The sequence below is a fragment of the Acomys russatus genome, chromosome X (assembly GCF_903995435.1).
Source record: "Acomys russatus chromosome X, mAcoRus1.1, whole genome shotgun sequence".
NCBI lineage: Eukaryota > Metazoa > Chordata > Mammalia > Rodentia > Muridae > Acomys > Acomys russatus.
The window spans coordinates 3,072,869-3,097,151 of record NC_067169.1 but is presented as its reverse complement, the minus strand read 5'-3'; the positions used below and the strand labels follow the sequence as shown (position 1 = coordinate 3,097,151).

The following is a 24,283-nucleotide window of genomic DNA, read 5'->3' as shown; positions in this document are numbered from 1 at the left end:
ATTGTGAAAATGACAATCCTACCAAAAGCAACTTACAGATGCAATACTAACCAAAATACTGACAGCATTCTTCACAGAAATAGAAAAAAAATCATCCTAAAATTTATTATGGAACCAGAAATAACACTGAATAGCCAAAGAAACCCCAAGCAAAATGAATACTGGAGGTGTTACTATTCTAGACTTCAGACTGTGTCTCCTAGTAATGTCAGAAGGTAAACCATAAAAGTTTCACCAACATGACTACCTAAATATAAGCTGAAGAAGGACAACACTAATAGGCATGCCAAGGTGAACAGGGGAAAACCCACTAGACCTCAACTCTGCACAACAAACTACTAACACAATACTGAAAGTGGGAGAAATAGTCTTGCCCAGGGAAAGCACACCAATTTGTTGTCCAGTATCAAAGTTTTCATCTATGAAAATTTACAAATAAGTAAAATTGTATGGATAGAGCAGGTTATATTTAGATATATATGTATGTACATATATAGATATGCATATAATAATGTCTAATGAAGAAAGAGGCCATGAACTGGAAAGAGACCAAGGAGAGAAGTAGTTTGTGGGAAACTTTGGAGGGAAGGGAGAAATATTATTATAAAATTATGATCATAAAAATAAAAAAATATAAACGCAGTAAAATATAAAACAACATGGTACTAATATCAAAACAGACATGTAGACAAACAGAATGCTGAAACATAAGCATATATAACTTCAGCCACTTAATATTTGACAAAGATACCAAAAACATTTGCTGGAGAAGAGTAAGTATCTTCAACAAATAACACTGGGAAAACTGGGTGTTCACATGTAAAAGAACAAAATAATGGCATGTCTATCACCCTGCAAAAGTTGCAAATGAATCAAACATGAAACCTGAAATACAGAAACCGCTAGAAGAAACATGACATAGGTATAGGAAAGGGCTTTCTGAGTAGGAATCCATTTGCCCAAGAATTTTCCCCACTTTCATTTATTTATTAATTTAACCTTTTTAAAGCCTGATCCCAGCCCCTTTCCTCCTTTCCTCCCAGTCTGCCCTCATGCCCCCTCCCCCATATTCCTTCCTCTCCTTTTTCTCAGAATTTGGCCAACAATTAACAAGTGGGACTTCATGAAATTAAGAGGCCTCTGCACAGGTAATGAAATAATCAACAGGGAGAAGAGGAAGCCACCGAATAGGAGAGAATTGTTGCCGACTATTCATCTGAGAGAGGGTTAAAGTCCAGATTATATAAAGGAAAAAAGGACTAACTTAAAAAAAAATGGGCCTGGAACTTGAACTGAGTGTTCTCAATAGAAGAAACAAACAAACAAACAAAAAATATCTAAGAAATGCCTCATGTGTTCAACATCCACCACAACTTGGGAACTGCAAACTAAAACAACTTTTAGATTTATCTCACCCTACTAGAATGGTAAAGTCAAATAAAAAACTCACAATAAACATGGACAAGGTTGTAGAGAAAAGGAAATCATCATTCACTGTTGGTTAAAATACAAAACTGATGCAGCCACACTAGAAGTAAACATGGAGAATTCTCAAAAAAACTAAAAATAAATCTACCACAAGACCAGCCATACCACTGTTTGATATATGCCCAAAGGAATCAACAATCACAGATATGTGTTCAGCAATATTTATAGCCGCCCTATTTTTAGTCAATCTCAAGTGGTCATCTACCAACAATATACATTGAGTAACATTAAGGACTCAGTGTATTGTGTGAGTATGTAAGTGAGTGAGTGAGAGTGTGTGTGTGTTTGTGTGTTTAACAGTACTTAAGGTAGGCATAAAGTTACGAAGGACATAAAAAATATTAGAAGAAGAAGAGTGTGGGGTAGAAATTATATAAGTAAATTTTTAATATATGAAATTCTAAATAAAAGTTAAAAATGCAATTAATTGATCGATGTAATTTAAATTAGCATAATTAAAATTTTATAATGTTTTACTATATTAAAATATATTTTTAAAATCTAGTAGTATACAAGTTAGTGTTCAAATCAGGATTTAATACTATCACTATATATTATGTATTAATATTATTTAAACAATATTAAACTAAGTAAAATTAACTTCTACTTTCCTTTAATCCCAGTACTCGGGAGGCAGAGGCAGGCAGATTGCTGTGAGTTCAGGGCCAGCCTGGTCTACAAAGCAAGTCTGGGACAGCCAAGGCTACACAGAGAAACCCTGTCTCGAAAAAAAAAAAATAGAAAGAAAGAAAAAGTATAAAACCTAGCTGGGCACTGTAGCACTTAGGAGGCTGAGGCAGTTGGATCTCTGTACTTTGCAAGCCAGCCAAGGTTACATAAAGAGGCTTTTATGTAAAAGCAAAAACAAACAAACAAGTGTGTGTGTGTGTGTGTGTGTGTGTGTGTGTGTGTGTGTAAAACACCTTTATTTTAGATTTTTTAAAAAGTCAATTTGTATCTTACTTACACTCATTGAAGGAGGCATTTTGGCAAGACTGTAAATTAACAGAATTTCTTATGAGATTATTCACCCACAGCACAGGGCAATACCATGAGCTATGAAAATAGATCACTCATTTAGTTTCTTTGTTATTGTAATCCAATTTCATTGCAATATTCAGCCAAATGTAAAAGTTTAATCTTTTCCATTTCATATTATGAATTTGATGCTATGTCATACATTACAAGATAAATGTACAAAACCAGGGTAGGGAGATAATCAGCACATGCTTAAAAATGTAAGCAACATCTATTTCCTCATTAGTTCTTTAAATATTACCATTAACACAAGAATGAAGAAATTCAAGAGACACTGTTTATATTGGTCCAATAGGCAAAGAGTAATTTTGCTTATAAGCAGCACAGATATTTTGCGCTTGACAGAGATAAATTTGTGATTATTTATTTATCTTGATATAAAATTTCACAAAAGATTCATATCTACATGATGATGACCCTAGACTATTATGAATCATAATCAGACATTTATTACTTTTACTCTTCTATCTGCCTAATATTTTCCTGAGAAAATATGAAATATGCTATGGTACAAACTGGGATAGAAGAAGTTACTTATGAAGCATGGGGAAGAGTGTACCTGTCCAACCAAGCAAGAAGACTCTTGGCTGCTCCAATCAGATCCACCACTGAGGTCAGAAAGTCATTTGGCAATTTTCTGCTGGTCCTCCCGTCATAATGGCCACTCCTTCTCCTTCCTGTTATGAAGTTCTGTAGATTTTTGGCAGATGCATTCAACTTGTGAGAAAGGGTTTTCAGATTTTCTGTTTCTAAGCCATAATTCTGAATATTAAAAGAGAAAAATACATCTAATGTCAGTATTTCCTTTATTCATTAGAAGTTTCAACAAGTACTTTACTATGTGATGGCAGTGGGGCAATGTTATAATTACAAATGAATAAGATAGATTTCTAGCTTAGTAGAGCCCACAGTCAAATGCCTATTTGTGGGGAAAAAATATAATAAAGACGTGTTAACTAGTTTTTTCATGTTTTCATGCAATATTTGTTCCAATTTATATTTTATATTCTTCTCTCATATATTAGATCCCAATCACAGTCTCCCTCCCTATTTCCATTCCTCCCAGTCACCCCTCCTATCCACTTCCACTCTCCCTCAGATCCACTGCTCCTCCATTTCCCTTCAGAAAACAGCAGGCTTCCCAGTGAAATCAACTGAACATGGCATAGCAAGTTACAATAAGGCAAGGCACGAGCTCTCATATCAAAGCTGGATAAGGTAACCCAGGAGGAAGAAAAGCATCCCAAGTGCAAGGAAAAGAATCAGAAACACCCTGCCCCTCCCACTATTAGGAGGTAACTAGTTTTTGTCAAATTGACATAAGCTAGTGTTCTGACAGGAGGTAACTTCAGTTGAGAAAATGCCTCCATAAGATCTGGGTGTCTGTAGAGAAGCCTGTAGGGCATTTTACTGATTACTAATTGATGTGGGAAAACCTAGGCCATTGTGAATGGTGCCAGCCCTGTGCTGGGGGTCCTGGGTGCTATAAAAAAATTAGGCTGAGCAGGCCATGAAGAACAATCCAGTAAGCAAGATTCCTTTATGGCTTCTGAAACAGTTCCTGTTTTCAGGTTTCTGCCCATTTTTGAGTTCCTGATGGACTGTGATACGGAAGTGTAAGCAAAAACAAACAAAGCAAAAAACCCAACCCTTTCCTCCTCAAGCTTACTTTTGGTCATGGTATTTCAACACAGCAATAGAAATCCTAACCAAGATAGGTGTTATTGAAAGGATTTCTTTAAGAAAACAAAAACTTATTTATGAGATATACTCAGCTACTTTCTTTGTCCTGTTTATTACCTCTATGTTCATATACATGGCCACTAACATGTGGGGCCAAGAACCAGTAATGATTTAGAACTAGCTTAACTGAGAAAGTCAAGTCTTAATGAATTAGCACTAAGTTCATGCAAGTCTTCTTTAATTATGAGCATTTAAAATGGTATGTATGAAAGAAATGAAGGCATACAGTCAACATCTTAGAAAATCAAGTTAGTTAAACCCTCGCTAGTGGCAAATTCTCATCAAACACCAAACTAAAAAGTCAACATTTGAACCAAAATTTTTACAGTATCTATTTCATTTTAATTTAAAGTATTCAATTTGAATGCACATGCAGCAGGTATTTAGAATTATGTTTCTTTGTAAATATTGGTGGATTGTAAAAGGCCCGCTTTAATGAAAATTTTTAGAAAGGAGATTATTTTGAGTAAGTTAAGCAATTATAGTTTAAAGAAACAAATTTTTGCAATTCCAGACATCAGACTTTTCATAGAAAATACCTATTTTATGAAAAGTACATGTAAATGAAATAAAAATTATTTTTATCCTGATAATTATGATTATCAACCATAACCAAGTCACTTATAATTCCCAATAAAATACATTGTCAGCACACAAATTAAGGACTACACTTTATTTATGCTTTTACTATTTCAGATAATAATATTTTCATTTAAGAATGATATAGCATTATACCTTGAAAGGTGTTAAGACATTTTTTATGTCTAGATAGATGTTTTAAGCTGATAATGACAAGATGTGATGGAGATTGATTTACATTCAGAATTTTAGATGCACCAAGATAGGAAAGATGTTTTCTTCAAGGTTGTCAAATACAAATAGCCAGAACACTAAGAAATGAATCATTTATATAATTCCTGATTGTGCCATGGTTCTTCTTTCTACAGGTAGTTTATTGTATATATGTAGAATAATATAAATGTATATGTAAAAATAAAAAATGCTTAAAAACAGTTAATGAGCCTCCAAATTATAAATATCTTAATTCTTTTTGGAAAAAGACTGTACATATAATATATATTATACTCAATGAATACTGCTGAAGAAGAGAAAAAAATGACAAAATAAATTCTTGATTTTTGTTAGCAGCTACAATAATTATTCTTCATAAGGACTAACTTCAAAACAAGAGACAAAACCACCATAGATTAAAAGAAACAAAATAAATTTGGTAATATCTGTCTTCTTTAATCTAGGAATAGAAACTTCAGAGTTAAAGACTGGGGGGTGGGGGCTGTAGAGATGGCTCAGAGATTAAGAGCACTGCCTGCTCTTCCAAAGGTCCTGAGTTCAATTCCCAGTAACCACATGGTGGCTCACAACCATCTATAATGAGATCTGGTGTCTTTTCTGGCATGCAGACACACATGGGGGCAGAATACTCTATACATAATAAATAAATATTTTTTTAAAAGACTGTGTAGTGCCTCCCAGCACTCGGGAGGCAGAGGCTGGTGGATTACTGTGAGTTCAAGGCCAGTCTGGTCTATAAAGTGAGTCTAGGACAGCCAAAGCTACACAGAGAAACTCTGTCTCAAAACACTAAAAAAGAAAAAAAAAGACTGTGTAGGTTAGAGAAGAAATCATAGCTTTCTGAAAGTTTCACTGAGTAAGATATTACTTTAATGCCCTGCACATGCTAACTATTATACAGGAAATTAAAGAAAATGCTACTAATAAGACAAGAGTATCTTACTTGGAAGAGCCAACTAGACAATCGTAAAAAATATAAGACAATATGTATGTGACCTTCCTTCTCAACATATATCATATAATAAAAACCAAACCAATATTTTCATTTTCCCATGAGCACTCCATGCACTTCTGTACTTATCTTTACACATGAAATTTCTCCTTCCCAAATAACTTATCTTTTTATACTAGTTAATTTTTAGTTTTAAGATTTTTTATGTGTCATATATGGGTATTTTGACTGCTTCTGTTTCTGTGTACCAAAGAAGAGCAATGCCTATAGAGATCAGAAGAGGGTGTCAGATCCTCTGGCATTAGAATTATAGACAATTGTGAGCTGCCACTTGCTGGAATCTTACTCCTAACTCTTAAGCCATGTCTCTAAGCCCCAAGTAACTTCTTTTTACTCAAGAAATGTCTTTCCAGCTAGCAAGAGCAATGCAAATGTCTCCAACATGCTCTCCATCTAACAGCTGTTTCTTAGTGCCATTTTAAAATCTATGTTGTTGTTGTTTACCACCTTTTGTCTTCCTTAACGGTGTCTTGAGGAAGGGTACAGATGATGTATTTTTCATCTTTGCATTTCTACCAGTAGCATGTATGAACATAAATATGTATTTGTTAAAAGAAAGTATAAGTAGAGGAGAAATAGTAAGGCTAGCATAAACCAGAGAGCAAAAACATGGACTCCCATTTCTAATAGTGAATTCCTGGTCTAGTCAGCTCAATTTGTTGATGAGGTAGTTTATCTCTCAAATTTAAAATGGCAGTGCAAGTACACTAGCATTCTTTGCTCACACGTTTACTTTATATTCACTGGAGAATATCTGTTGGATTCACTGGACAATGTCTACTTCTAACTAGCTGATGTGTAGCTATTTGGAAGGAATGAAAAGGAAGTTAAATATCTTCAGTATGTTACCAAATGACAGCTGAGCAAATACAGGAAAACGAAGGAATTTAGTGTTTTTGACAATTTTTTTCTGTGCCATTTTCCAAAGGAAAATAACTACATGATGAAGTATTCAAATTATGCAATGCTAAGATGCTGAAGCTTGAGCTGTAGAGATAACAAAGCACAGAATAGGAAAAAATTTAGCAAAGCCCCATGGCTCAATTTGATAAGTAGTCTATATATAACTTCTGATACAATTTTTAAAAAGTAAGTTTAGGTCAGCAAATCCATACATGACCAAAATTCCAAAGACTACATGTCTAGATGAAAAACTGCATATTGCTTTGTCAATCATGTCATCTTTCCTTCATTCAACTGACAGTTCAAGTGTCTGTCACATATGAGGAGCCACCATTACCATATATATCTGAACTTCTTGCTCTGAAACACTGAACTATGAATGCTGTAAGATATGAACAGAGACTGCTAGATCATTAGCCCTCTACAATCTACCTCTACTTTTTCAATGATTTCAGGGCCACCAAGACGCGAATTTGGAAATTAATGTGTTAAGACCCTGGGCCCTTATCATTAGTATGGTCTTTTGCTTCAAGCATAACTATTTCAACCTGATTCAAACAGAATGTTGAGTCTATATTCTGCTCTCTCTCTCTCTCTCTCTCTCTCTCTCTCTCTCTCTCTCTCTCTCTCTCTCTCTCTCTCTCTCTCTCTCTCTCTCTGTCTCTCTGTCTGTGTGTGTGTGTGTGTGTGTGTGTCTGTGCGCATGTGCCCATGCATTATTTTATCTACATGAAATACCATTCTTTTACTCCCTCCACCCACTATCATACTGCATATTGATTAAACAATGTGCCCCCATGCAGCCTAATAAAAACAGTTATTTTTCCTTTCTGTATTCCTATAATATTTACCACATATTCTATATTTTGGTCATTAGAACATTGATTATTTACTTGCCATTCTCCTCAAATATGTTTTACAAGGGAAAAAAATTTAAGTCTTATTCACAGTTCAAAAGTTACTAAGTATATAAATCAATGCCTCTGGTGAACTGTATTTAATTATCTACTTGATTTTATTAGTCATCATCTCAATAATAGTTACTGTTTAATGAAGTTACAATGTGTTCTAGACACTGAATTCGGCACTACACAAACATAATTCTTTATTTTCTGACCTCTACAAGGTGTCAGTAGTTATCTGAGCTTTAAACAAACTAACTATGGCTACAATAAAATGATCTGTTCACAAGGTATCAGTAACTGGCTGAGCTAATATTCAAATTGAGGTTATAATATTACTTAGATCTCATTTTTGTCTTTATGTTTGTAGTTCCCTTCTCTTACAAATAAGTGTAAGAATTTAAAATCATTCAGGTTAGTTTTACCTTATTTAATCTAGAAAAAATCTGTGACTATATCCAATATCAGAATATCTAACATGTTGTCACAAGCTTAGAGGAAGCTTATTTTTTTAAAACATATTTTGAGAGAACAGTAGGGGGATCCAAGATGGCGGCGAGCAGTGTGGACCGCGTTTGGAGGCTCCAGTGAACAATTCAGGGAATTACACAGATTTCTGAGCCAGGAACACCAAGGTCCGAACATCACCGCAGCGGGAGTGCTCCACGGTTCGGAGGGACCAGGGTGCGGAGGACCTGAGTGCCCCTGCACACGGGAGGAGCGTGGCTTTTCTCTGATCAGAGCGGCAGCGACAGAGGCAGCAGCACCAGCGGCACCAGCGGGGGTGGCTGAGGTTTGCAGCTCATAGCCTTCCGGTGGAGGCGATTGGTGTGGTGGCTGGTGGGAATTGCTGCGGGAGAGGGGACTCGGGGCAGGATTTGGGTCACGTGGAGCCTTCGGACCCAGACTGGACTCGGCGGACAGTTCGGCCCCAGAGTCACAGGTACTGGCCCAGCCCAGCAAGCAATTCTGCCCGAGGCACTAACTCAGCTTTGGCCACAGCTCCCCTGCTGTGGCGCAGGCTTAGTGGAGCGTGTAGCTCCACACTAGGCCGCACCTCAGCTCAGCGGCAGCTCCCCTGCGGTGACACAGTCTGGGCGGAGCACTTGGTTCCACCATTGGCGCTAACTCAGAGCAACCGCAGTTCTCCTGCTGTGGCACAGGCTTAGTGGAGTGCTCAGTTCCATCCTAGGCACCACCTCAGCTCAGCGGCAGCTCCCCTGCGGTGAAACAGACTGGGTGGAGCACTTGGTTCCACCACTGGCACTAACTCAGAGCAACCACAGTTCTCCTGCTGTGGCGCAGGCTGGACAGAGCGCTTGGTTCCACCAGCTCTAAGACTCTGGTTGGACACAGTGTGCAGTTTGAATCCAGAATTCCTGGCTGAGATTGGTGGACAGTTCGGGCCCTGAGTCAATAACTGACCACAGCACGCACTTTGGGCCAAAAGGCCCTAGCGGAGCTTGGTGCGTAGTCCCAGCCCAAAAATTCTGGCTGGACCCTGTGTGCACATTGGGCCCAGAATCCCTAGCTGAGCTCGGCAGATGGTTCAGGCCCTGAGAATCAAGCTGTGTTCAGCCCGTGGTTCGGGCCCAGTGTTCCTGGCTGGACTTGGCAGGGAACACAGAAGGCTGTGGATACCTTGGCCTGACCCAACGCTCATTCAGAGACCCAGAACAATTGCAGGATCCACAGCACAGGGGGGCTGAAGATCACTGGCCGTGAGAGACCAGAACAACAGGGCTAACCTCCTAACATCCACACCAGTGAAGCTTTGAGCTCCCAGCCTAGGGAAATCGTGAGCAAAACAAGTGAATCTATCATCAGAAACCCTCCATCCAACTCTGGAAGCTACCCAACAAAAACAAAGACGGCAAGATGTCTAAAGGACAGCGAAAAAGCATACGCAAAAAACCCCAAAACAACATGGCCTCTCCAGTTTCCAGCTATCCCAAAGAAAACAACCCAGAGAACTCAAATACAACGGAAATACAAGAAAATGACCTCAAATCCTTAGTAATGAGGATGATAATGGAGGAAACAAATAAAATTCGTAATCAAATGTAGGAAGACGCAGACAAACAGGTGAGAGACATAAAAGAAGCACATAGAGTGGAACTGGAAAAATTGCAGGAAAATGCAAACAACCAGATGAAAGAAATAAAGAAAACGGTTCAAGCTCTGAAGACCTATAAAGAGGCAATGGAAGAAACTCAGGAATATACAAACAATCAGATGAAAGAAATCAAAAAATCAGTTCAAGATCTGAAAATGAAAATGGATTCAATGATAAACACACAGACAGAAGAAAAACGAGAACGTGAGACCTCAGAGAAGAAGGCGAGCAACACAGAGGTGAGCTTTTCTAAGAGAATCCAAGAGATGGAAGAACGAATCTCAGGGCTAGAAGATACAATCACAGATATTGAATCAACCATTAAATAAAATGCCAAATCTGGAAAACTCCTGACACAAAACATCCAAGAAATTAAGGACACCATGAAAAGAAGAAATTTGAGGATAATAGGCATTGAAGAAAGAGAAGACATCAGACTCCAGGGCCCAGAAACTATTCTCAACAAAATCATAGAAGAAAATTTCCCCAATCTAAAGAAAGAAATGCCTATAAACATACAAGAGGCCTACAGAACACCAAATAGAATTGACCAGAAAAGAAAAACTACCCGCCACATAATAAACAAAACACAAAACATGCAGAACAAAGAAAAAATATTAAAAGCTGCAAAGGAAAAGGGCCAAATAACATTTAATGGTAAACCTATCAGAATTACACCCGACTTCTCAGCAGAGACCATAAAAGCCAGAAGGGCTTGGACAGAGATCCTGCAAACCCTAAGAGACCACAGATGCCAGGCCAGACTACTTTACCCAGCAAAATTATCAATAACCATTGATGGAGAAAAAAAATATTCCATGACAAAAACAAATTCAAACAGTACCTATCCACAAATCCAGCTTTACAGAAGGTACTAGAAGGAAAACTCCATCCCAAAGGGTCAAGCTACAACCAAAACTACCCAGGAAATAGATAACTATCCCATGGCAAAAACACAACTACACAAACGCTCGACTGGAAACAACATCAAAATGAAGACTCTTAACAGTCACTGGTCATTAATATCTCTCAACATCAATGTCCTCAATTCTCCAATAAAAATAACTGAATGGGTGCATAAACAAGATCCAACATTCTTCTGCATTCAAGAAACACATCACACCCATAATGATAGGCATTACCTCAGGGTAAAAGGTTGGGAAAAAATATTCCAAGCAAATGGTCACAAGAAGCAAGCAGGCGTAGGCATTTTAGTATCGAACAAAATAGACTTTCAACCACAATTAATCAAAAGGGATGAGGGAGGACACTTCCTACTCATCAAAGGTGAAGTCAACCAAGATACCATCACAATTCTGAACATCTATGCTCCCAATACAAGGGCACCCACATTTGTAAAAGAACTGCTAAAAAAGCTTAAACCACACATCGATCCCCACACAATAATAGTGGGAGACTTCAACACCCCATTCTCACTGAAGGATAAATCATTGAAACAGAAACTAAGCCGAGAAATAACATCATTAACCAACGCCATGGGTCAAATGGATCTAACAGATATCTATAGAACCTTTCACCCAAACAAGAAAGAATACACCTTCTTCTCTGCACCCCATGGAACCTTCTCCAAAATTGATCACATCGCAGGTCACAAAGCAAGCCTCAATAGATACAAGAGGATTGAAATAATACCTTGTATCCTATCAGATCACCATGCTCTTAGGCTGCAATTCAACAACAACAGAAATAACAAAAAGCCTACACGTACGTGGAAACTAAACAACTCTCTGCTAAATGACACCTGGGTCAGGGAATAAATAAAGAAAGAAATCAAGGAGTTTCTGAAATTCAATGAAAATGAAGAAACAACATACCCAAATTTGTGGGATACATTGGAAGCAGTGCTAAGAGGAAAATTCATAGCACTAAGTGCCTTTAAAAAGAAATTGGAAACATTGCACATAAGCACTTAACAACAAACTAGAAGTCCTAGAAAAAAAAAGGAGCAGAAACACCCAAGAGGAGTAGACGCCTGGAAATAATCAAACTCAGGGCTGAAATTAACAAATTAGAAACTAAGAAAACAGTCCAAAGAATCAACAAAACCAAAAGCTGGTTCTTTGAGAAAATCAACAAGATAGACAGACCATTAGCCAAACTAACTAAAAGGCAGAGAGACAGTATTGAAATCAACAAAAGCAGAAATGAAAAGGGAGACATAACAACAGACGCTGAAGAAATTCAAAGAATCATAAGATCCTACTTTGAAGGCATATATGCCACAAAATTTGAAAAATCTAAGGGAAATGGACGATTTTCTTGATCATTTCATCTTGCCAAAGTTGAATGAAAATCAGATAAACAAGCTAAATAGTCCCATTGCCCTACAGAAATAGAAGCAATCATCGATGGTCTCCCAACCCAAAAAAAGCCCAGGGCCAGATGGTTTCAGTGCAGAATTCTACCAGACCTTCAACGGCGAGCTAATACCGATACTCTTCAAGCTACTCCAAAAGATAGAAATGGATGGAAAATTACCAAATTCATTCTATAAGGCCATAGTCTCATTGATACCTAAACCTTCACAAAGAGCTCAACAAAGAAAGAGAATTTCAGAGCCAATTTCTCTTATGAACGTAGATGCAAAATACTGAATAAAAATACGTGCAAAACCAAGTACAGGAACACATCAAAGATATCATTCATCATGACCAAGTAGGCTTCATTCCAGGCATGCAGGGATGGTTTAATATACGGAAATCCATCAATGTAAATCCACCATATAAACAAACTGAAAATAAAAACCACATGATCATCTCCTTGGATGCAGAGAAAGCATTTGATAAAATCCAACACCCATTCATGTTTAAAGTTTTAGAGAGATCGGGGATACAAGCACTTTCCTCAACATAATAAAGGCTATATACAGCAAGCCAATAGGCCAAAATCAAAGTAAATGGTGAGATACTCAAGGAAATTCCCTCTAAAAATCGGAAAAAGCCAAGGCTGCCCCATCTCTCCATATCTCTTCAATATAGTACTCGAAGTTTCTAGCCAGAGCAATAAGACAACAAAAGGAGGTCAAGGGTATCCAAATGGGAAAGGAGGAAGTCAAATTATGCCTATTTGAAGATGATATGATAGTGTACATAAGTGACCCTCAAAATTCCACCACAGAACTCCTAAAGCTGATAAACACCTTCAGCAAATTGGCTGGATACAAAATTATCTCAAAAAAGTCTGTAGCCTTCCTATATACAATGGACAAGCTTGCAGAGGAAGAAATTAGGAAAACCACACCTTCACATTAGCCACAAGCAATATAAAATATCTAGGAGTTACCCTAACTAAGCAAGTGAAGGACTTGTATGAAAAAAATTTCAAAACTCTGAAGAAAGAGATTGAAGATGACCTGAGAAGATGGCATGATCTTCCTTGCTCATGGATCGGGAGAATTAACATAGTAAAAATGTCCATCCTACCAAAAGCAATCTACAGATTCAATGCAATCCCTATCAAAATACCTACACAATTTTTTAAAGACATTGAAAGTTCAATTCTGAACTTCATATGGAAAAACAAAAAACCCAGAATAGCTAAAACAATCTTGTACAATAAAAGGTGCTCCGGAGGAATCTCCATACCTGATCTCAAACTGTACTATAAAGCAATAGTAATTAAAACAGCATGGTACTGGCACAGCAACAGGCTGGTTGATCAGTGGAATCGAAACGAAGACCCAGATATGAATCCACACACATATGGTCACTTGATTTTTGACAAAGAAGCCAAATCCATTCAACGGGAAAAGGATAGCATCTTCAACAATTGGTGCTGGTCTAACTGGAGGTCTATGTGTAAAAAAATGAAACTGGACCCATATTTGTCACCTTGCACAAAACTCAAATCCAAGTAGATTAAAGACCTCAACATAAAACCAGAGACACTAAGCCACTTAGAGGAAAAAGTGGGAAAGAGCCTGGAACATATTGGCACAGGAGACAACTTCCTGAACAGAACACCAACGGCCCAGGCCTTAATGTCAACCATTAATAAATGGGACCTCATGAGGCTGAGAAGCTTCTGTAAGGCAGGAGACACTGTCAAGAGAACAAAGCGACAGCCTACAGACTGGGAAAAAAATCTTCACCAACCCTACATCTGACAAAGGTCTAATATCCAAAATATAGAAAGAACTCAAGAAATTAAACACCACCAAACCGAATAATCCAATTGCGAAATGGGGCTTGGAACTAAACAGAGAATTCTCAACAGAGGAGTATCAAATGGCTGAGAAACACTTAAAGAAATGCTCAACCTCCTTAGTCATCAGGGAAATGCAAATCAAAACAACTCTAAGAATCCATCTTACACCCATCAGAATGGCTAAGATCAAAAATTCAAGCGACACCACATGCTGGCGAGGATGTGGGGAGAGAGGAATACTCCTTCATTGCTGGTGGGAATGCAAACTAGTACAGCCACTTTGGAAATCTATCTGGTGGTATCTCAGAAAACTGGGAATAGGGCTTCCTCAAGACTCAGCTATTCCACTCCTTGGAATATACCCAGAAGATGCTCCAGCACACAACAAGAAAATTTGCTCAACCATATTCATAGCAGCCTTATTCATAATAGCCAGAACATGGAAACAGCCTAAGTGTCCCTCAGTAGAAGAGTGGATAAAGAAACTGTGGTACATATACACTATGGAATACTACTCAGCTATTAAAAACAAGGAATTCCCAAAATTTGTGGATAAATGGATTGAGCTAGAAATGATCATAATGAGTGAGTTAACCCAGAAGCAGAAAGAATCAAATGGTATATTCTCACTTATATCTGCATACTAGCCCAAGGGGCATGTCCCACGAAAGCCTTCACTTACCAGGAAACTGGGACAGAGTGGAGGGCATCCTATTGGGACTCTAGATGAGAGAAGCATGGGAGAATAGCAAAATAAAAGGATCCAGAGGGTCCTAGAAATCTACAAGTAGCACAATATGATAGGCAGATTTGGGCCCAGGGGTCCCGCTCAAACTAAGGCACCAGCCAAGGACAATAGAGGAGGTAAACTTTAAACCCCTTCCCAGATCTAGCCAATGGTCAGAATATTCTCCACAGTTGAGTGGAGAGTGTGATATGACTTTCTCACGTACTCTGGTGCCTCACATTTGACCATGTCCCCTGGAGGGGGAGACCTGGTGGCACTCAGAGGAAGGACAGCAGGTAGCCAAGAAGAGACTTGATACACTATGATCATATACAGGGGGAGTTAATCCCCCTCAGGAACAGTCATAGGGGAGGGGAATAATGGAAAAATGGGGGGGGGAGAAATGGGAGGATACAAGGGATGGGATAACCATTGAGATGTAACAAGAATAAATTAATAAAAAAAACATATTTTGAAAGATTTATATCTTTCATTTGTATATGAGTGCTCTATCAGCATGTACACTTGCAGGCCAGAAGAGGGCATCAGATCTCATTATAGATGGTTGTGAGCCACCATGTGGTTGCTGGGAATTGATTTCAGGACCTCTGGAAGAGAAGACAATGCTCTTAACCTCTGACCCATCTCTCCAGCCCAACAAAGCTTATTTTAACAATGACTTTTTTTTTATTATGCTCTATTTGTTAACCAAAGAAAGGAACCATATAATGTACAGTAATTTATTTTATTTTCACTGATTATATATGAAAATAAAATCCAAATAATTTTGTTTTAAAGCTTTGTAAAAAGATTACTTAATACTTCAAATATTAGAAGAATTAGATTTAACAACTAACTACATATAATTGTGTATATAAAGCATTGCTGTTAAAATTTCCTTCAGCTGAGAGCTGGCTCTGTCTCTTGATGGGTGAGGCACTTGATGAGTTAGCAGAGGAAGGGTTGGAGAGGTTACCCCAGGGTGGTGTGGGTGTGGGATAGTTGGCAGGCTGACCAGCTTATATATGTCTCAGGCTCTAGGGCTTTGAGTTGGCCCAACCCAACATCTACCCCATTGATGAACTGCTGGAGTATGTGAAGGGGCTGGTCCTACAGATCCAAAGTTACAGGATCTCCATGATCCAGAGCAAGAACAGAATATCCAAGAGGAGTCCCAGTGAGATCCCAGTACTGATGGTATAGCAGAAGCCAGAGGCCTGGAACCAGACCAATGACTCATTGCAATGAGCATTTATAAGCAAAGAAGTATGGACAAAAGAGTATACTGTGAGACACACTGTGACACATTATAGCTTCCACAATTTGATTTTTTTCCTTTGGTGAAGAAAGTTGCAAAGGTAGAGGGCAGGTACAAAAAGAAGGGCAGATGAGTGGGATTGTGTACAATGTGAAATTCACAAAGAATCAATAAAAAGTTTAACAAAAATTTCCTTAGCTAAGTTCCAACTTGTTTTTCACATGGTGAAACATGGTACTACTAGTTGACTTTTAAGCCTTTTTGCCATTTAGCACTAATGTAACAAATTTACAGAAATATACAAATACTAAGTTAAAAATTAGAAAAATTTCCTACCTGTATCAAGATTATAAGAAAAGGGAGAGAGAGAAAGAAAAAGACAAATAAGTGGACGGTGGAGGAGAGACATTATAGGTTTCCCTTACAATCAATTTCAGAACTTACCAGTGCACACAGAAGATCAACTGCTTCCAAGATCAACTCCTGATGGCCAATACGGCTGACTCCCAGATCTTCTAGCTCCTGATGTGTAATGCGTAGTAGCTGGTCTCCGCTGATCTTTTCCCTCTCAAAGTTCTTAATATACTGCTGCAAACAGTCATCAAGACCTACAAAATAACATTAGAAAGGACAGAATAGAAAAGAACAGTTAATATAAACCAATCAGTAGACATACAGAAAGGAAGCAATAACTCCTACCATGACAAAAAGTAAATCCATTTTGACTTTGGACTACTCAAATCATTTGTTTCTTCTCAAGTTATATGTGGGCTGTAACAAAAATAAATAATTATACTCTTCCTATTTTATTCAAACTTTCTCTATAATTATTGAAAATCTTTATCTCTCTTATAAGGTCTGCTTTCTGACAAATATGCAGAATAATGAATGTAAACAGGTTCCCCTACATATCCATCATATCTTTTCTTTCTCTTTAACACCATTTCAGAGGGAGAAGTCTAATTCTTTCTACATAAGACTAATGAATCTGTCTTCCTGTACTCTGGACTCCTGTCTTCTATCACCATAGCACTACTTAAACAATTTTAAAACTAAATCTTCTGTTTCAACCAATTCCAATTCTTGGACTCCTTTTATATTTAAAACTCTGCTATCTTAAAAATTAAAACAAAAACTTTAATTTCCTTCATCCTGTGTTCTCTGTCATCCTTTTTAAGCCTAAGCAACTTTCTTTTCTTTTTTTTAAGCTGCAATGATTTCCCCAATCCATTACCCATTGAATTTAACTCAAGTTCAGAAGTATATAATCACACTGAATTTCATACTTTTAAAAATATTTTTAAGGTTACCCATGAAAATTAATAAGTGGTTGTCCGGGCTACAGATTGTGCTAGGCTCAGTCATCTAAAAGTGACCTGGCACAAATTGAAAGTTGAAATAATATGATTAGGTCTCTAAAATTTTAAATAAGGATTATCAAGAAAATGAAACAACATGATCTAAGTGGTATTGATTATATCAAAAAGGGAGATAAGATTCCACTATAGGCTACATTTTAGCAAAAATTACTAAGGAGTAGAAATCATAAGCATAAGTAAGTAGAAAAGGAGAGAAGTGTTTAGAACATGTATATCAAATGAACAAAGTCCTATAACACAGATACATACCCTCAAGAGAAAAAAAGTCCTAAAAGCAATCTTGTTCTTGACAACATATAGTTATGTTCATGTTGCTGTGTCAATTGAATAATTTTAGCTCGTATCATGCACATGGCAGTGGAGAATGAAAGAAAAAAATAGTATTGGAAGACCAGAAACTAGCTTGTTAGTTTTAAAAAGTTTGAAAATATATTAAGGGACTATATCATCTTGCTTATGATTTCTCTTCATGAGTGCTGTCTTCATGGTGATGAAATGAAACAGCACTGAATGAGTTGAGGAATCGTCAAAGTAGGCTATAATAAGAGAGGAGAGCAGGAAGTGGATAGCTGGAAAATACGGGCCTGTTTGGTTTTCTTTCATTAAGATGTTAGGTGCTCAAAAATATTTATATATAGAAAAGAATCCATTTATCTCTATTAAAATAGAGGAAATAAAAAAGAGATAGAGGATATAAGGAGAAGACAATTGCAAATGCAGGTAGAATATGACTGTACAAAGATGAGAGACTTCTACTTAAAGACTTTAAGATGATGTATCAATGTATATAAAGGTTCATTGGAAATTGATAAAGCAAAAAAATCATGTACATTGATACTACTTATTACAAATGTATACTAAGTACATTAAGACTCAGTACTAAATAATATGTGACAATGTCACAAAACAAAATAAGATTTTTATTTGAAAAGGAAAATGTTCGTGTCAGCTACAAGAAGAACATGAGGAAAGTATGTTCCATACATAGTTCTAAATGCTAGTGAGGGAAAAGTAAATACAACAGATGGTAGGAAATGTATTTCTTTAAAGGCTTTGATAGTTATGCAAAATGATTATTTTGTTTTGATATATTAAGAAAATTAGAGAAGGCAGCAAAAATATAAATGGATAGAATGTCTGGGGAAAGTACATAGGGTCAAAAATATAATGGGGGAGAACACTTGAAAGATGGCTACAGTAAACGTCATTTAAGAATGAGAACAACAACAACAACAAAAATGCTTCAGAGAAGAACAGATAACAAATTAGTTAGGTGAGACAAATATATATATCCAACACAGCATCCCATTCATATAAGGAATGAAACTATCTTGTATTTGACAATGTAATCATCAGTGATTTTCGCCCAAAGTATATAAAAACAATAAAAACAAAGGCAAACAGTGAGGGAGGCTAAGGAGCAACTTTGAAATGAAAAGCATATAGGAGATTGTAAGATATTGGTAAGGACGAAGAGTACATAAGGAAGTGTCAAATACAGTCAAAGAGACTATTGCTATATCAATTTTAAAGCTTAAAAATTAAAAGAGCAAGATTAAGTAGCTCTCTAATTATACATAGTAAGTAACTGACCAGAAAATCAGGACTAAAATCTCGTCCCAAAATATATGAGATTGGATCTGTTCTGGCTATATCAGACCACCTGAAGACTAGAAAAAAAAATCCAACACTAAAAAGCATTGCATTCTTGCAAAAAAAAAAAAAAAAAAAAAGGTAGCATAGTGAGGAGCGACAACTATAGTTATTTATATGAGACAAAATAGCATTCACTAACAGAATCATACCTTTTCACACAGGTGAAAACAATGCTAGAGAAAACTACTGAGGACTAGTTTCCTTGGTGGCATACTTTCAGGAAATGAGAAAAATGTAAAGTACCTGAAAGACACACATTCTTTTTTTCATATACATTTATTTTATTACACATGCATAAAATAAACTACATACCGGAGGAAGAACCACAAGACAATCAGGAGTTCTATAAATGTTACATTCATAGTGGTTTGGCTATTTGTATTTGTCAAACTTGAAGTAAACATCTTTCCTATCTTATTGGGTCTAAATTTCTGAATGAAATTCAGTATCTATCCTATCTCATAGAAATTCAGTATCTATCCTATCTCATCTCTATTAACTTAACTCCTTTATCTTGATCTAAAAAGATCTTATCCCCTAACCAACTAAACTTGATTGTAGAACTAAACTATCTGGTCTTCAACACCCCTCAGAGACTTCAGAAGGACTAAGACTTAAATTCCTGAGTGAATCAGAAGTGCAGGTTAGCAGCTTCCAAAATGAACAAAATGACTGAGACAGTTTGCTGCCTGAACAGTCACCCAATACCCTCTATAACACTGGAGCCCCATCTTTGGCTATCTGGCCCAGTATCTCTGCCAGACTTATTCTCAAGGCAGGACTTGCTTACTCTGACTTGGCAGAGTGTGGCCGTTGACTCCGCCTGCATCTAAACGTGCCCATTTTTAGGCAGAATTCTGTTTGTGGCAGGAACGAGGACATTTTGCCCAGTGGCTGGTTTGCCACATTTGAAGCCATAAGGAGGTTCTTTGATGCTCATCATCTTCTTTGAGGTAGGCTGAGTGTTGTCAGGAGTTTACTTGTCTTGTCAAAGAAACTTTAGCATCATAAAAAACATCTTTAAATGCCATATTCTGTGTGTCTCTGAGGCTTTTGAATACTTTATTTAACTATTTTATCTCATCTATAGAGTCGTATCTATCTGTTAGACTTTAGGATATATATATAGACACACATCCTAAAGCTGCATTCAAATGCACAAATGGGAAAACATGCCCCTTGGGCTAGTGTCCAGATATAAGTGAGTATATACCATTTGAGTCTTTCTGCTTCGGGGTTAACTCACTCATTATGATCGCATTTGGGCCATCTATAGCTATAGGAAAGCCATGGATATAAACTAAATAACTGTAGTGCAATACACTGGCAAAACCAACTAGTGAGGGAAAGAGATTTCCAGGTTATAGTCCATTACTGTGGGAAAGCTACAAAGAAGCTCAAGACTGATGGTCACATTGTACCCATAGTCAAAAAGTTAAGATTTCAATGGTTCCCCAGAATTGGTCATCCCTGGAGAACATACTCTTTCTTAGCAACCTGAAATTCCCGATTAATATTTTGTAATACTATTTATTTGAAATTCATCTGAACAGCATTTTTATGCTTTATAAATCTTGGAATATCTTTACACTCAAAAGTGCTTAGATATTAAATAAAATATATATTTAAAATGAGAAGCATAACTAAGTCTTATCAAAATAAGTCAAATTATTTTTTGAAACAAAAAGAAACAGGAGACATCTTATTAACATTTCCTATAAGATGTGTTGAAGTTTGAATACCATTGTCATTGACAGTTTCTTTGTATTTAGTAAAAAAATAAAATTGTATTTCTGTTGAAGGAATTGTATTAGTTTTATCATCAATGTAATCAAATACCTGACCAAAATAGCTTAAAGTGAGAAAAGACTAATTTTATTTTTTTTTAGAATAAGTATATTTTTATTTTTTAATCAGACCATGCAGATAGATATTTGTGAAAAGAATACAATATGCTAAATCATAAGTACAAATGTTATTAACTTCAAATGGAAACTATGGTGTTTATTATTAATCTTTCTTAAAGTCATTTAAAATTCTATCTATTCTTTAGAGGAGCAATAAGATGAGATTGGCCAATGTAGTTCTTTTTTTTAATTAAATTTTTTTTATTAATTTATTCTTGTTACATCTCAATGGTTATCCCATCCCTTGTATCCTCCCATTCTTACCTCCCTCCCATTTTCCCCTTACTCCTCTTCCCTATGACTGTTCCAGGATGTGGGGAGAGAGGAACACTCCTTCATTGCTGGTGGGAATACAAACTAGTACAGCCACCTTGGAAATCTATCTGGTGCTATCTCAGAAAAATGGGAATAGGGCTTCCTCAAGACCCAGCTATTCCACTCCTTGGAATATACCCAGAAGATGCTCCAGCACACAACAAGAAAATTTGCTCAACCATGTTCATAGCAGCCTTATTCATAATAGCCAGAACATGGAAACAGCCTAAGTGTCCCTCAGTAGAAGAGTGGATAAAGAAACTGTGGTACATATACACTATGGAATACTACTCAGCTATTAAAAACAAGGAATTCCCGAAATTTGTGGATAAATGGATTGAGCTAGAAATGATCATATGAGTGAGTGAACCCAGAAGCAGAAAAACTCAAATGGTATATACTCACTTATATCTGCATACTAGCCCAAAGGGCATGTCCCATGAAAGCCTTCACTTACCAGGAAACTGGGACAGAGGGGAAGACAACCTATTGGGACTCTAGATGAGAGAAGCATGGGAGAATAGCAAAGTAGAAGGATCCAGAGGGTCTTAGAAACCTACAAGTAGAACGTTATGATAGGCAGATTTGGGCCCAGGGGTCCCGCTCAAACTAAGGCACCAGCCAAGGACAATACAGGCGGTAAACTTTAAACCCCTACCCAGATCTAGCCAATGGTCAGAACATTCTCCACAGTTGAGTAGAGAGTGGGGTATGACTTTCATACGAACTCTGGTGCGTAACATCTGACCACGTCCCCTAGAGGGGTGACCTGGTGGCACTCAGAGGAAGGATAGCAGGCTACCAAGAAGAGACTTGATACCCTATGAGCATATACGGGGGGGGGGGGGGTAATCCCCCTCAGGAAAAGACTAATTTTAGATTACAGTTTAAGAGGGGATGGGAAGATGATTCAGTGTTAAGATAATCTGCTGTTTTTGCAGAGGACTCCATTTCTATTCCCAGAACCCACACAGAGTCTCATGACTGTAATTCCAATTTCAGGACATATGCTCTCTTCTTCTGACCTCTATGAGCAACAGGCATACATGTGCTACACATACAGACAGACAGACAAAACACTTGTCTACAGAAAATTTCAAAAAAAAAATTTTAAAAAGAGGTTTCAATCTATGGTCCCTGTCTCTGCTGATTCTAGGTCATGTTAAGGTAGAACAGGATATCACCAGGAATTTATGACAGAGACTGCTTCCTTATGATAAAAGGATGCAGGAGGAAGGACCAAGAAAGAACTGAATGAGATCTAGCCATCAAAATGCACACTAACACTGACTTTTTTCCTCTAGCAAAGCCCAACCTTTAAATTTTCCAAAGCAGAATTCCAAAGACTCTTCCAAAATAGTGCCACAAGATGAAGAACAAACTATCAATACCTGAATCTTTTAGAGTGGAAACTTAATATCCAAATGTTGCATATATAAATATAACATTAGTGATAAGACATAAAATAAGGTCTTTAACTTAATATATTATCAACTTTGTACCTATAAGATAGGCCTCCAAATCCACCTGTGATGGACTATCTTTATTAAAATTTGAAGCCACAGCCTCTGCTACACAAATATTTTCCTATGACAAATGAATGCCAATATTATTGATATTCAATAATCTCATGAGGGCAAGCAACAAAAGTATTCAATAATCTCATGAGGGCAACAAAAAGAAACAAACTTATGGTTCTTAAAAACAATAAGCTGCTATTGTTTATGCCAAAGCTCCAAAAGTAGGGGTCTTCCAATATTTTCTATAATTCCTCTCTGCTCAGTTAAATTCTCCTTCATTAAGTTAGCATCCTATTATAATCAACGTCCACTGGAGAATCCAATTGGAAAGATGTCATTAGAAATTACTGTTTTCTTCAGATATTGGGGAGCTCTGCAGAAGAGAAGGAGGAAAGATTGTATGGGTCAGAAGAGATGGAGGGCATCAAGAAACATGGTGCAACTAAGAGAACATGAATCAACTTAGCAGGGCTCACATGGGCTCACAGAGACTGAAATGACAAGCATGGGGCCTGTATGGGTCTGCACTGGCTCCCCTGTGTGTATGTTATGGCTGGTAGTTTGGTGTTCTTGTAGGATTCCTAACAATGGGAGAGGGTATATCTCTGACTCTTTTGCCTACTCCTGGGCGTTTGCCTTGTATTATCGTATCTTGTTTTAACATGTTTGGTTGTTGTCTCTTGGAGGTATGTGCTTTTCTGAAGAGGGAGTGGATCTGGGAATGGAGAGGAGGTGGAGAGGAGGTGGAGAGAAGCTGGGAGGAGTGGAGGCAAAGGAAACTGTGATCAGGAGATATTGTATTATATTTTCAATTAAGGAAAAAAGAAAAAGAGAAAAAGAAATTATTGTTTTCCTTCCATTCCCTCTGGACTCCAAATTCCTTCCAATACATCAAAATAATAATTTCCTGTTAACAAGAAAGAAAGAAACAGTCGTAAAAAGATACATATAAATAAATACAGGAGAAATAGCAGTCCGTTCCTTAGTTACACTGTGCTGTTGCAGCAACTTAACTGCTCACTGCTTCCTACAGATGTAACATAGCCTCTCTAGTCACAAATTAACCTCTGTAAAATGTTTCTTAACAAACTATAATTGCTTGCTGCTAAGAATTTAAGAATTAACTTTTATATGGCACTTTCAAACTCTTAAGTAATATTTTAATGCGGTATTCCGATTGATGGCAAATGAGCAGTTAATGGAGCTTAGCACTATGTTTCTTATTTAATTCCTACTAAAAAGCCTACTTCATAAACAGTAGTTTATAAAAGAAAGATACATGGACATATGCTTCCTCAAGTTTCAGAACCTAAAAGTGATGGTTTAAAATATTACTCTG

The 24,283-nt window shown here is 37.1% G+C and overlaps 1 protein-coding gene across 5 annotated transcripts in view; it reads right to left on the bottom strand.

Moving 5' to 3' along the window:
* The window catches only part of Cnksr2 (connector enhancer of kinase suppressor of Ras 2), a 255,259-nt gene that overhangs the window by 197,578 nt on the left and 33,398 nt on the right, over positions 1-24,283 (bottom strand). For all 5 annotated transcript variants that reach the window (XM_051142006.1, XM_051142007.1, XM_051142008.1 and 2 more), the window contains exons 2-3: positions 16,612-16,775; positions 3,086-3,288 (exon numbers count right to left, since the gene is read on the bottom strand). In XM_051142006.1, coding sequence (XP_050997963.1) covers positions 3,086-3,288; positions 16,612-16,775 — 367 coding nt within the window. The remainder of the gene's footprint in view (positions 1-3,085; positions 3,289-16,611; positions 16,776-24,283) is intronic.